The 13,871-nt window shown below is 44.3% G+C and overlaps 1 protein-coding gene across 2 annotated transcripts in view; it reads left to right on the top strand.

Annotated features, from left to right (window-relative positions):
* Positions 1-13,871, top strand: part of Elk3 (ETS transcription factor ELK3) — a 53,946-nt gene extending 40,075 nt beyond the window's left edge. Inside the window, exons 4-5 of one of the 2 annotated variants that reach the window (XM_010629165.3) lie at positions 6,087-6,209; positions 12,344-12,607. In XM_010629165.3, the coding sequence (XP_010627467.1) occupies positions 6,087-6,209; positions 12,344-12,442 (222 nt within the window). In that variant the 3' untranslated portion in view covers positions 12,443-12,607. Of the gene's footprint in view, positions 1-6,086; positions 6,210-12,343 lie in introns of both variants that reach the window. The other variant, XM_010629166.3, reaches the window with a different exon arrangement.

Here is a 13,871-nt window from a genome sequence, read left to right on the forward strand (position 1 = left end):
CAAAAAAAAAAAAAAAAACCGAAAATAAAACAAAACACACAGGACCCCATCTGGTCCAGCTGACAGCTGCAGGTCAAAGGCCAAGTGAGGCCAGCAAACCACAGTTCCGCTTGGCCTGGAGTACTGGCTGTGGTTTAGTGGCAGTGCTGGAGTTTGATTCTGGGGATGTGAACCTGGATTCAGCTCCTGCTGGCCAGCTTCCTAGGAGTGGGACTGTAGGCATTGTTGGCTGTGGTGAGGACAAAGGCTGTGGTGTGTGTCAGCTCCCAGCACTCAGTAGCCGGAAGTGTCCGTGTCCTCCCTCCCTGCCCCCTCCCACCCAGCAGCAGCAGCAGACATCAAGCTCTTGTGTGTGGCTGGCCCTCTCCTCACAATTCCCGGGCCTAGCCGCATCTGTCACAGCGGCCCAGTGGTGGAGATGTTGTTACCCCATCATCGTACCAAGGGGATGAGGCACCGGGATGAGGAGAGGGCGGGGAGGCCTTTGTTCAGGTCACACTGCTAGGAGGTAGGAGAAGCGCTTTCCGGCTCCCCTCACTGGGACAGAGAGAGCTGTCCCTGATTGCAATGCACTCTGGGTCTGCAGAGCAGCTCTCCACTGTTCTTTACCACTTTCCGACCCACGGCTTCTCAGGGCTTCTAGGACAGAGGCCGAGGCCTCAGGGACAGGTCAGAAGGGAGGTGAGACTCCTGTGACAGGACCACCGAGGCTGGGTGGGGGCTCAGGGCAGTAACTGGAGAGGTGGCTTGCGGGATAATCTGAGCAGCTCCTGCCCTGGCCTGTTTACAGCGGTAAGGTTGAGAAGGGTCTAAAGCCAGGCCACCGCCAGCTCTGATTTCCATTTTCGTGTCTGCTTTCTCTCTGAGCCTGCACAGTGGGGACCAATGCCAGCCTTGTCGGTCTCAGAGGACATCGGCCTGCATTTGCCCTGTGGCTTTAGACCTGCATGCTGTGAACTTGAACTGGCTTCCCCTTGATGGGGCTAAGTGGGGGAACCCTGACCTGACAGCGGGTTCTCAGGGGTGGCTCGTGGCCTCTTTCAGCCACAGAAATGCTGCTTTTCTCTTGTGGAGCCAGCTGTGTGCCGTCTGATCCTATAGGCTCAGGGCATCTCGGAACCAGCGGGCAGCTCCTCTAGACTTTGCCTAGCTTTAGAAGCAGGGAAAGGTTTGCTATACTGACTCCACAGCCTGGAAGCGAGATTCCCGAGATCAGGTATTCCCAGAGAGAAACAAGGCAGGGAGGAGGACACTGGAGTCTTGGCCAGACCCATGTCACACAGTTCTGGTTCTCTCCAGTGGCCTTATGAAACCACAGACAGCATATGGCCCCAAATTAAGATCTGAAATATTGATCTACGGTGGGATATGCACAGAAAACCACCATCAGCTCCCCATCCCAGAGCCATCACTTTCATCGGAAGTATTTGTGGTGCACCTGCTGCATCTTGACACTGTACTAAACAAAGATTATTGATGTAGACAGGGAGGTCACTCAAAGACTCCTTGAACACAGGACTGCACAGGAACTGAAACATTTGAACACAACAGCCACCAGGTACCAAGGAGCGAGGATATCGCCGTGTGACTGCCATGGTCATATCGGACTGTTGGCTGAAGAGCGAGACTGTGGCACAAACTACCGAAAGTGAGATGGGGAGAAGCCAGCATGAGAAGCCCTCCTGGGCCCTGGCCAGGCACCACAGCAGTCTGAGAAGTGCCAGCTGAGACATCCAGCTCTTGGTGTCTTTTCTATCTTGGTATCGTCTCTCCCTCTCCCTCCGCTTTTCTGTTCAGTCCCTGTCACCACTTACCTTAATGAGGTGAAGTGAATTCACTATTTCCTTATTTCTGCCAAGAACCGTGTTCATCTTACTTGTGCTGTGTAAGATGCTGGACTTGGATGTGCGTGGGCACAGGGAGTCTTGAGTGTGCGAGTCCCAGGGTGTTTTGTTAGCAGCAGCTGGATCGGTGCTAATGGAATGCAGACAGCTGCTGAGGTTGGAAATGATGACACCTCCATCCTTTATTAGGGGCCGGGGGAGCAGCTTGGAGCCAAAGTCAGAAAGTGGGAATCTGGAGCAACCTGGATGTGTGTGGTGAGGAGCGGTCAGGGTATAGAGCATCCTGCTTAGCTCTGGTGTGGGTTTTCATCTATTGTATCTTTTGCTATTGTTTTCAAAGGGAAAGAAGCAGCCCAGCTTTCTTCTGAATGCACCACTTCCTGAGCTCTCCCCACCCTGACCCTCCTATGGATGTCCTTCTTGGAGCTCTTTGTAGAAAATGTCCTTCTAGGCAAGATTCTTGATTCCTCTGGCTATGAGTTGCCCTTGCCTCTCCACCTGGGGGTCCCCTCCTCACCCCTCTCCTTGCCTGTTCTGTCCTTCATGGGTCTATTGCCTGGTCCCCCATCACTTTCTGTTCCCACGCACACCTCTGCGAGCCTCTCTACTCTGTCCTCTTTTCCTTAAGATCCAGAACTTCTGAGGGAGACTGTTCCTCTCTTACAGTCCTTAAAACCATGCCTTAATTTGAATGACAACTCTAGGAATTTTTAGAGATTAATAGTCACCTTTCAGTTGAGATTATTTTTAACCCCAAGGTGACATTTTCATGGATTCTGTTGCCATCCATGTGAGTTTAAGATTAGAAATGTTTGTACAACCTGCTCAATAGACATTTTGATTTTTTTTTTCTTTTTCCTAAAGGCTGAATGATTTACCAAGATCTCAAATCATCCAGTCAAGTAGTCAGCAATTACTTCTTGTAGGGTAATTCATTCATATCCTCTTTAGCCAATCAAGTTTACACCCCCCCCCACTTTATATCAATTCATTTGGGAGAAAATCACGGAATTGCTAGGTAGTTGCTAGCTCCCCAGGGATAGAGAGGTTAGCAGAAAAGACATAGTACTTGCTCTCATGAACTTACAGGTTGAGGTTGAGCAAGTAAAGAATATGGGGAAATACATGGTACCAAATTATGGAGGACTCGGAAAAATGCCTGAGGAATTCAGACTATTTTGACAGGAAATTGATAGCTTTTACAGGTGTCTGTCAGGTGAAGCAAAAATTCCTTATTAGGATCAGTCAGCAAATAATTATTGTATTCATGTTTTGCAAGACACAGGTTAGCACAGGTGCCTATTTTTATGACCTTGGAACCTTGCCATAACAAGGTGCATGCATGCATGTGCACACGCATGCACACACACACACACACACACACAGTGGCACATGGTGAGGGTCAACTAGGCTGCACCGAGAAGCACCTTGGGAGATGGAGGGCTAAGCATCCAGCTCACTTCCACAGACACTCAATCAGTATGTGTTGAAGGGCGACATAGATGCTGCTAGAGTGGACAGAAGAGACGTAAACACCGCATGTGGAAAGGAGGTGATGAATTCAACTCTGAATGGCAGGGAACTCCAGATGGACATGTCCGACCAGTGACCAGCAAGGGGACAGGACACAACTAGAGTTGCACATGCTTTTATCCTCATCGATAGGGGCTGAGAACCACGGAAGAAGTAAAGATGAGCAAACACCGTAAAGAAAAAGGATCGGGGAGATGCTCAGATTACCATAACACGAGGCAGAACGCATTAAATGTTAAGAAGAAAGATGCTAACACAGAGTTCTAAAGATGCAGTGAAAAAGAGAAATCTCATCTGGTTGCGGGGGCATCAGGAAAGTCTCCTTTGAGGAGGTGGCATCTTGATGGGTAAAGGGAGGCAGAAGCAGAAAAGAGAGGGTGGTTGGAGGGCGTGAGCCGGCAGAGGGTCCGGATGAGGACAGCAGAGGAGGCAGCTCGCCTTAGAGCGCACACGTGGAGTTTCGTAGGGGAGTCAGTATTAAGTGAGAAAGACAAAAACCAGATCCCGGTAGGAGAGTCCTCCTCCTTGGTGGTGGATGCCCACTGCCCTCGGGCGGCTCTCCTGCTGTGGCAGCCCTGGGCATCCGGGCGCCCAACTGGAGGGAAAGGATGGATTTTGCCTGTGGCTTCATTCTTCAGCCCTCTTTGCCCGGCTCTGCAAGTTTAGAAGTTCACACTGTCCTGAAGCTAACCCAAGGCAGCCTTTATAGGAGCTTTTCTTTAAAAAGTAACCAAACAGCTCCTTCTTTAAGACCATGGGATCTGGAGGGAGTAAGGGACGGGAGGGAGAGGAGCAGATGAAGTCATTTTGCAGTGTTTATGTGCATATATTATAGAAGACATTTCAAACATGCTAACCAGGAGAAACAGAAGGCCACTGTATTCTGAGTACATCCCGTATCCCTGGGCAACAAATGTGCAAACATCTCAAATCCAGATATGGGTACAAATTTTAGATTATGCAAATCTAAATTCTAAATCATACATATGGCCTGGAAGATTTAAAAGGGTGTGTATTTATGGCCTTGGATAAGAGATCCGACTCATAGCTGTGTTTTGTGGTTAAAATGATCGTCTCTTCAGACTCTGACACACCTTTACCGGCTTTTCAATGTTAATGTGACACTTTGAGATGGGAACCTAGCCCCAGAGTGACTTGCAAATGTTAGTTCTCAGCTCACCTGAGCCTGGAGCTTGAGCCTAACACAGCTGAGCAGAGCTGGAAAAGTAAGGAGGACTCAGCGAATCCATCTGTTTTGCTATCTACAGCTGCAAGTGTCTCCCATGAATAGATGAACTATATTTAGTATGTTAGGTGTACTTTTAGTTAATTACTAATTTGTTCAAGGACATTTGTTGAGTAGAATGAATATAGTTTCTAATACTTGTTGCGCAGTTCTGTGGGCCAGAGCATAATCTTAGGTCATCTCCCAGCAGCCCAGAAACACGGGCACTCTTAGTGTCCCCATTTTACAGACTGGGAAACGGAGGCATAGAGACATACGTAGTTTTCCTGAGGTTACCTAGCTCGTAAGTCATGTTCCTGAGCTTGGAGCCCTGGCAGATCTCACGCTCAGCTGCTAATCCTTAACCATGAGGTCAGATGGGCCTGGCATCCTTGTGAAATTACCTTGGATGAGAACACGTGGAGGGCTCATTCAAATCCGTATTGATCCCAGTAACCTTGGAGGCCATCCAGTGTGTAGGAAATGCCATGGAACTGAAGGCTCAAGTATCTTGGTACACGTTTACCTTTCAGAATTCCCCAGCATGAATACCTTTGCCTGTTTCTCTCCATTCCCCTGTTTCTCTCCTAGGCCTTTCAGTCTAGGACTAAGCCCAAATACTCTTGATAACTAGTGAAGCTGCCAAGGCCAATCCTGGTGAAAAATAACATTCAAGCATCCACCATGGTGCAGCCTGAACTGTGGGCACCTTCGCTTCTTACACAGCGGCTCCCTGGCGTCACAAACCCCCTTGGCCCAGGGGGGTTTGCCTCTGCAGAATGACCGTCTGGAGCTAGTTGTTTCTTCTGCCTCCTGGCTGGCTTGTGGGCCGGGGCTCCCGCTGGGTGTGTGCATGCCAGTGTAGGTCTTGGCACTGTCCAGGGAACACCAGCGAGCTGGCTTCACACCTCACCCGATGAGAAAGAACCCCGTCCCCGTGACGGGAAGATGACTTCCCATCAGCTCACATCTACAGCGAAATCTGCAAAGCCCAGCTCAGAGCTTCTCAAGAAACCACCATAGTGTGTTTTACCAGCAGCGTCTCGGCTACTAAAAGGCCCTCGATAATGAGAGAGAAGCTTGAGAACCCATTTAAAAACAGAAGGGTGCGCAGCCCTTGTCACCCAAGTAACAAATGCCCATTTTAGGAAAATAATTAGATTAAGAAAGGAGGACCCTTTGTGGGAACTTGTTTGGCATGCACACTACATGGGAGCAGGGAGGGGAGCGAGTTAAAGAAACCATTTGGACAAAACCATTTGGACAAAAGTTGCTACCAACTTGATTTTCCCATCAGAATGTTTCGGGAAAGGCCACTCGTGAAAACCCCTTTCTTTGGTACACTTCGATTAAAATAATCACTGAAGAAAATCACAGTGAAAGTGGTTCCAGCCTTGGTTTTCCTGAGACGGGGGCTCCCCGCTGATCACTGCTGGAGTCAGGAGAGCCCCTGTCAAGATCTGTCTGTCTGCTCTGTTTCCCAGACACCGAGTGGATTGCTTCTGACCCCGAGCCCACTGCTCTCCAGCATACATTTCTGGAGCAGCCTTAGTCCAGTCGCCCCGCTGAGTCCCGCCAGGCTGCAAGGGCCAAACACGCTGTTCCAGGTGAGCGTTGGGAAGTGAACTTTCAGGGGGTATCTTTTCCCTAAACCCTGCAGAGGCTCAGATGTTGGTTAACATGTTAAGTTTGCAGAATTTCTTGGAACGGGGATGCCCGCCGTTACAGAAAGACGCTTTTATTGGGGGCAGAAGTGGAGTAGTCCTCTTAGATATTCATAAATGGAACAGTGAGGTCATTGTTTATGTTTTGTTGAGATGTGGTCCCTCTAGGTCATCCAGGTTGATCTCAAACTCACAGCCCTCCTGCCTCTGCTGCCAAGTGGCTGAGGTTACCCGCGTGCGCCATAACCCCAGCCAACCATTAGTTCTTGAAGCGTTCTGGATATTCTCATTTGATTATGAAAACTGGAGATTTATTAAGGAAAAGATGAAACTTGAAAACTTACTTTTTATAAAAGCTCTTAATAAGACCTTAAAATGTTAATCCAATTAGCCAATCGATGTATTGCTATTCACATGCGTAATTCAGTCAAAGTAAAATGAGAAATAAAAATAGTGAACAGTTGGGCTGGGGATTTAGCACAGTGGTTCCACCGCTTGCGTAGCAAGCACAGGGACGAGTTCAATTCCCGGTACGAAAAAAAAAAAAGTGAACAATATCTCCATGCTGGGACTGAAAAAGTTTCCTGCATAGTTCTACAAGTCATAATCAAATTCTCTTGTTCTCTTAAAAAAAAAAAAAAAGTGAACAATATCTCCATGCTGGGACTGAAAAAGTTTCCTGCATAGTTCTACAAGTCATAATCAAATTCTCTTGTTCTCTTAAAAAAAAAAAAAAAGTGAACAATATCTCCATGCTGGGACTGAAAAAGTTTCCTGCATAGTTCTACAAGTCATAATCAAATTCTCTTGTTCTCTTAAAAAAAAAAAAAAAGTGAACAATATCTCCATGCTGGGACTGAAAAAGTTTCCTGCATAGTTCTACAAGTCATAATCAAATTCTCTTGTTCTCTTAAAAAAAAAAAAAAAGTGAACAATATCTCCATGCTGGGACTGAAAAAGTTTCCTGCATAGTTCTACAAGTCATAATCAAATTCTCTTGTTCTCTTAAAAAAAAAAAAAAAGTGAACAATATCTCCATGCTGGGACTGAAAAAGTTTCCTGCATAGTTCTACAAGTCATAATCAAATTCTCTTGTTCTCTTAAAAAAAAAAAAATAGTATTCAGGGCATACAGTTAAAAATAATGGAGACTTAGCTGTTTTCTCTTGCAGAACTCTGAGGTGAACATTCCTTATTCATTCCCACGCTAGATCTTGCCCTCGTGATATCAGTAGTTTCTCTCGGACACCGGAAGTCCGTAACTGCCAACCTAAGCAGGGCAGGAATGAAGCCAGCTCCCCCTCCAGCTAACTCTGCTTTGTCTCATTGGCCTTGCATTCCAGGGCCCCAGGGTGGCTGCTCTTTCGCCCCCCCCCCACTCCGCGTATTTGCATTTAGCACTTTTTATTATGACTGCCTGAAGAGCTGGCAGACTCCACTAGACTGTGGCTCCTCAGGAGACCTGAACTGTATCCTGTCCACTGTGCTGTCTCCCAGCATCCAGCACATTGCTTGGGAAACAAATGGTGTTAGGAAGTATTGGTGAGTCAAAGTGAAAGCGTTTCAAAGCATTTGTGAGGAGAGGTCAACCAAAGGTAAGTGTTAAAAATTAAGACCAAGTCTCTGTATCTTCTGAGTTGGTGCTTTTGCTTGTCACGGTATCTGCTGAGTACCTCCGCTGTGCAGAGCATGTGGACAGGCTGGGATTTAGTCTCACTGAAACAGTGGTGGTGCTGAAGAGGTTTGGATTGCTCTCTTGCTTCTCTGGTTTCCTAGCGGGGCTGAGGTAAGGTGTCGTGATGCAGCTATATCCCTGGAGTAATCAGGCTTCATTCTCTTCCTTGGTCCTTATTCCCATCCCAAGAAATCGAGCTATGGTCATCCACAGCCAGCATGTTGATTTTTAACCTCTGTTTAACTTGAGCAGGGAAGCAAAAATTAGATAGCCTGAAAAAAGCAACAAGCAGATGTCATATTTGGAAAGTTTTAGAATAGGAATACTGATGCTTTGGAGAGGAGATAAAAGACCTCATTTCTTAAATGTCTTAAGATCGGAGCAGCAGTATTCATTCTAGCAGTAAGTAGAGCAGAAAGGCATTGTATGGTTATAGTAAGCTCCTCGGGACAGGACTGCAGTGCTGCACAGGTCTAGACTCTGGCACGAGCTTCTGTAATAGGTATCTGTGAATAATTGACGACCTCTTCCCTCCCTCCTTATTGGTAATTCTGCCACCTGATTGGTGCACAGCTTGGAGACTTCTTAGGAAAGCCATGGGAAGCTATTAGAATTATGCTACATTTTTGTAGTCTGTTATTCCCACGTAAGTGTGGCTGATGTCCACAGTAATTCTACACATGATTAGGATTTCTGGGAGTTGGGCCAAGTACATTACCTGTGGTTCTCAAAGTTAGCCTGCAAAAGAATCACCTGGATGATGTGTTAAAATAGATTGCTGGGGTCCATCCCAAACATTCTGCCTCATTAAGTCTGGGGTAGGGTCTGATCCAAAGTTCATTCAAGCTCCTACTGACAGCCATGGTTCAGGAACCACACTTTGAGAACCACTGTGACCAGTGAATGGTTCTTAATTTACGTTTAGAATAAATTACTGCATTTAAGGGCTGCCAGCTTTGAGTTTCGATTTTAATTTCACCAACGAGATCTGGTCTCTTTCCTGGAGCCAATGAAAATATAACAGGGGCTGGGAGGATTCCACCAGTCTGGGGTCTGGATGGCCCCAGGCCTTCTGTGACTGGATCTGAGAGTCTAAGGGAAACACTTTCAATCTCTTAAAACATTGTTACTCTTCCTGTGAGAAAGCAGATCAATCTCTCCACCTTTTGGCTAAGATCAAGTGGAGAAAGAGCAGATGAGTATGGTAAAACTTGAAGGCAGAAGTTTTAAAAATGGTAAACAACACCATAAGAGGAATAAGATTTCCTGATTTTTAAGATTAGACATTACACGCGGCCTGCCTCGCAAGCACAAGGACCCGAGTTCCATCCCTGGTATGGGGGAGGGGATTAGACATTACAACTGATTTTCAGAATTCGTTACTATTGTGTCCTCCTTAAACCAATAAAAATAATTTTACTTCAAAATAACACACCTGTCACATAGGCTATGTGTTGATGGAAGGGGGAAAAATAGTCTTGGCCTACAGCAATTTTCAGTTATGTGGGCAGGTTTTTTGCTCTGATCTTTAGCAAGGTTAACAGTGGACAGCTGAGGAATTCTGCACGGGGGAATTCTGCACAGAACACCCTCTGATAAAATTGTTTTAGCTGATACTGAAGAGTTCTGAAGGAGGACAGAAAGACAAGGTGCTGTGCTGTCTGGGAGACGTTCATTTCTGACTGACAGAGTAAAGCCAGGTGCCAAGACAATGGACCGAGTGTGAATATATGACCCTGCTGTATAAATAGAGTAAAATGTCTGTTTGGCACTTTGAGCTTATCTACAGGACTGATGATCTGTTCCACTCCAACTTTTGAAGTTGGAGCTAATGAAGTTTTCAATCAAGAAAGCATTAATTTCTAGTTCAACAATTCTAACACAGCAAATATTTGCAGTGCTCTGTGGGAGGGACTGTAGGAGATACAATACCCCAACAGAAGAGTAAACAAAGTGCTGCAGGAATCCCAGGGACAGAGCAGCTTTTACTAGCCAGACTGGATGCAGACTCCAAGAAGCAGCACCCCCTGAGAAGGGGCAGGATTTCAATAAGAGGACAGCATGGTTTAGTACCTAATGGATCGGGATGGTCTGAATGTGGAAGTCTCTTCAGGAAGAGACGTGTTGATAGGAGATTAGGTCGGAAAAGCAGCTGTGGGCCTTGAAAAGTGCTCAGGACCTGCCCCCCTTAATCTGTTGTTCAGTGTCCTTAAAGGTTTTTATACGGAGAGAAGAGGAAGAGATCTCTCTTTTAAAGAAGCATCACTGCTGTCCATGAGGGGAAAGAAATGAAAAGTTAGAGCAGGAAGATAGAAAATGACTACACTTCAAATACTGAAGGGACAGTCATCTTTACAAGAGGGACACAGGAAACACTTCGAAGACCTATCGGAAATAAGAAGGTTTTGAGTTAGGCTTGAGAAGGAACAGTGGAAATTGGGAAAATGGAAAGATAAAGCAGTTAAAGCTGAGAAATGCCATTAATAACAGTAGTTAACGTTTACAGAGGGCACGCTGGGTGCCAATTTTTTTTTTCAGCTTTAATTGAGTTTATTGGTACATTTTAGGGACACAGTACAGTTACATTCATTGTTGGGATCTTGTGGGTGCCAGACAATTTTAAGCTACTTCTAGTGCTTGCCCAGTAGTTTTGTTTTAAAGATGAGGAAACTAAGGCACAGGGAGGCTGCCAGGTTGCCCAAGATCACGCTAAGAAGAGGTGGAGGCCCGATTCAAGTGCAGTTTGTATTAGCCACCACCATCACTGACTTAGAGAAAGCACCAGTGAAGACAGGTTTGGTGGGGAAGAAGCACTGGTCGGAGACATCATCAGAGATGAAAATGGCTGTCAAGAGCGGATACGGTATTGGAGAAAAGAAGCAGAGGACAAAAGTTGGGGAAGTGATGCAATTTAAGAGCTATAGTGGAAGAACAGCCAGTAAAGATGCCTAAGAAATACAGCAGAAAAAAGCCAGGCTCATGAAGAGCCTGTGACCACGAAGTGTACCCAGCAAAAAGCCAGGGCGGAAATCAGTATCTTAAAACACAGAGAAGACTAACAAAACCAACGCGGATTCTTTTGAAAGCACCAATAAGATGGGCAAAGCCAAGAAAAGGAGAAGGTACACTCCATGAAAGAGTGAAAATTCAAGACCTGCTTGAATTCTTCTGCTGTTCACTCTTAGTGGGAAAAGTGCTTAGGAGCAAAGATGGGCTCACATGTAAGAACATAGACTGTATATAGTTGGAATGGATAAAATTCCCTAAGAGATAAAAATCCCAAAGTGCTGGAAAGAAACAAAACCTTGGCTATACCAATAACTATTAAAGAAACAAACACTACTAAGAAGTTGGGCGGCTTAGTACAGAATGATTTCAATCAGACTCAAATGTGTTGTTGTTGTTTATAGCTGTGACCATTGGGTAATCAGAACTTATTTGAACTGTTTGCTCATTTGTAAAATGGGAATAAGAAAACCTACTTTATAGCTCTGATTCCAAGATAGCCCTTGGTAAACAATAAGGCATTAAATGTAAGTTATTGAAATAGTTTGAAAATTGCAAAAATATATTTACTTGTTCTACAAATATTTGTTGTACTTTCTGACTTGTGCCAGGCTAGGTAGTTTGACATTTAGGCTGAGGTTTAATATTTAACTTAACGTGACCTAAATAGGAATTAAACTAGGAGACAGCCTAGGAGATTCTGACACGTATCAATCATCCTGGGCAATGAAAAAATGGAATTGCAAGTAGTCGTGTTTTAAAAGGAGGCCCTAGTACTGTTCAGGTGGGAGTGTGGCTGACACATTTGCTTCAGACCTAAAACTTGTTATCCAAGCACATACCTTTATATCTGTTCTTTGGTCTTCTCAGTTTGCCAACTACACGGACATTAATTTTAATCTTTGTCACCAGTGGGCGGTCTGTTCAGCTTGATATTATCAAAGAAAGAATACTTTTTTCAGCTCCAAAATAAACATATTCTTTCCATTTAAAATCTTTTTAAAAAGATAAAAACATTCCTAATTTTTAATAGTTACTGAGAAACATTTCTGTAGTACTTGGGAAAACCAATGGCAAATTTCAAAATATAGGGTTAGAAATTGGTGTAGAGAGTCATGTAGAGGCTGGTTTTCAAAATTTTTTTCTCAGTGCAAATCAGAATTCTAAATAGATTGTAACATTTAAAAACACAGCATGCTTTAGCGTTTTCTCCTACTAGCCGGAGCATACAGAATGACTAGGACATTTTCAGGGCCTGCCCCTCTTTTGGCTGTAGTGGGTTTCCAGCTATTCCGTAAAGCAGATTGGTAGCCGACCCCCATCACAGCGGCAATGCGAGAACTGAACCCCTGTGAGGACTTACAGGGCTGATCTTTCTACTCTCTTGTCACCTACAGTTCCCCACACTGCTCAATGGCCACATGCCGGTGCCACTCCCCGGGCTGGACAGAGCTGCTTCTCCAGTACTGCTCTCCTCAAGCTCTCAGAAATCCTGATGCTGTCTGGTCACCACGAAGGACTCATTAACTGATGAATGAAATCTGTCCCCATGGGCTAGTTTACCTGTGTCACGAGGACATTGTGAAACCCTCTGTTAATTTGGTTTGCACTTTTCATAACATGGATAGTCTAGATTTATGTTAGCATTTTAAAATCTGTTTTTTATATATTCAAGTATATATGAAAATCTGTTTTGCATTAAGTGGATTTTAATGTTTTTGTTTTTATATCCTCTTAGCTCTTAAGTGTTGAACACTGTTGACAGTGAAGAACTTTTCTTAATGTCTTCAATATAACTAATAAGGATGTGAAGCTTTTTTCTTTACTTCTGCATATGCTGAACTGTGCTTATATACACACTATAACCAGCTGTGCCTTCCTTTGCATTTACTTTTATGTAAATGATTTATATATTTTTAGTGTTAAGAGAAAATGTTCGAAAGACAGTTAGTATTGAACAGATCTCTAGTAGAACTTCATTATTTTTCACAAGTAGGCAAAATATGAAAGCATAGTCATATCACTTTTTCTTTTTTGCTTTCAACTGTAGAATTGCCTTAGAACCTCTTCTGAACTGAAATTCAGTAAATGCAACATCCAAGTAACGTTTTTATAAAAATAAGCCATATTTAGACAATAAACCTTTACAAATGAAAATGTTCTAAAGTGCATTTTCAAAAAATGAACTTTGAAAGGCTAGTCTTTTAACCGTTTATCCTAAAAGCCACTGGTCTGTATCATCTAAATCCCCAGAATATTTCCTAGGTTAGCATATTATTTTTAAAAATTAGCCCTGACCTCCCTGCTTTCCATAATAAATTATACTCATCTGATATATTTACCCTGTCAGTGGGAGTTAAGAGTTTCTCTGAATCCCTCGAACTTTAATTAATATTTTAAAAATCTAGTGTTTTGGAAGAGGCTCAGACTGGTGATAAATTCCACCAAAGAAGCAATTTTGTCACACCAGTAATCTTTGCATGTATGTGTTTTCACAATTTTTGGTGGATCAAAAAATGCACTGTATCACAGATCTAGAGGTACTGGAGGCTTTGCCTGGAGACTGGAACTACTATCTTTATGGTGAGAATGAAGAAAATCTGATAAAAGAAAAAAATTTTCAGGAACCTCGTCATAGTGAAATTGAAAGGATTATGTAACAATTTGGAACACTGCTGTAAATTCTTTTGTGTAGTGTAGTTTAGAACAGTAACAGAAATATATTTTTTGTTCTTTCAAAAAAATCAGTAGGTGTCACTTCAGAGGCGCTGCCTGTACATCAAATAGGAAAGGTTCAAATTAAGACAGGGGAGCTAGAAAGTGCCCAGTGCTTTAAATTCAAAACTAGGTTAACTGCTGGGCTTGGTGGCACATGGTGAAGCAGAGGCAGGAGGATCGCATGAGTTTGAGGCAAGCTTGGGCTAC

Source organism: Fukomys damarensis, unplaced genomic scaffold (assembly GCF_012274545.1).
Source record: "Fukomys damarensis isolate Sample0158 unplaced genomic scaffold, DMR_v1.0_HiC HiC_scaffold_15, whole genome shotgun sequence".
NCBI lineage: Eukaryota > Metazoa > Chordata > Mammalia > Rodentia > Bathyergidae > Fukomys > Fukomys damarensis.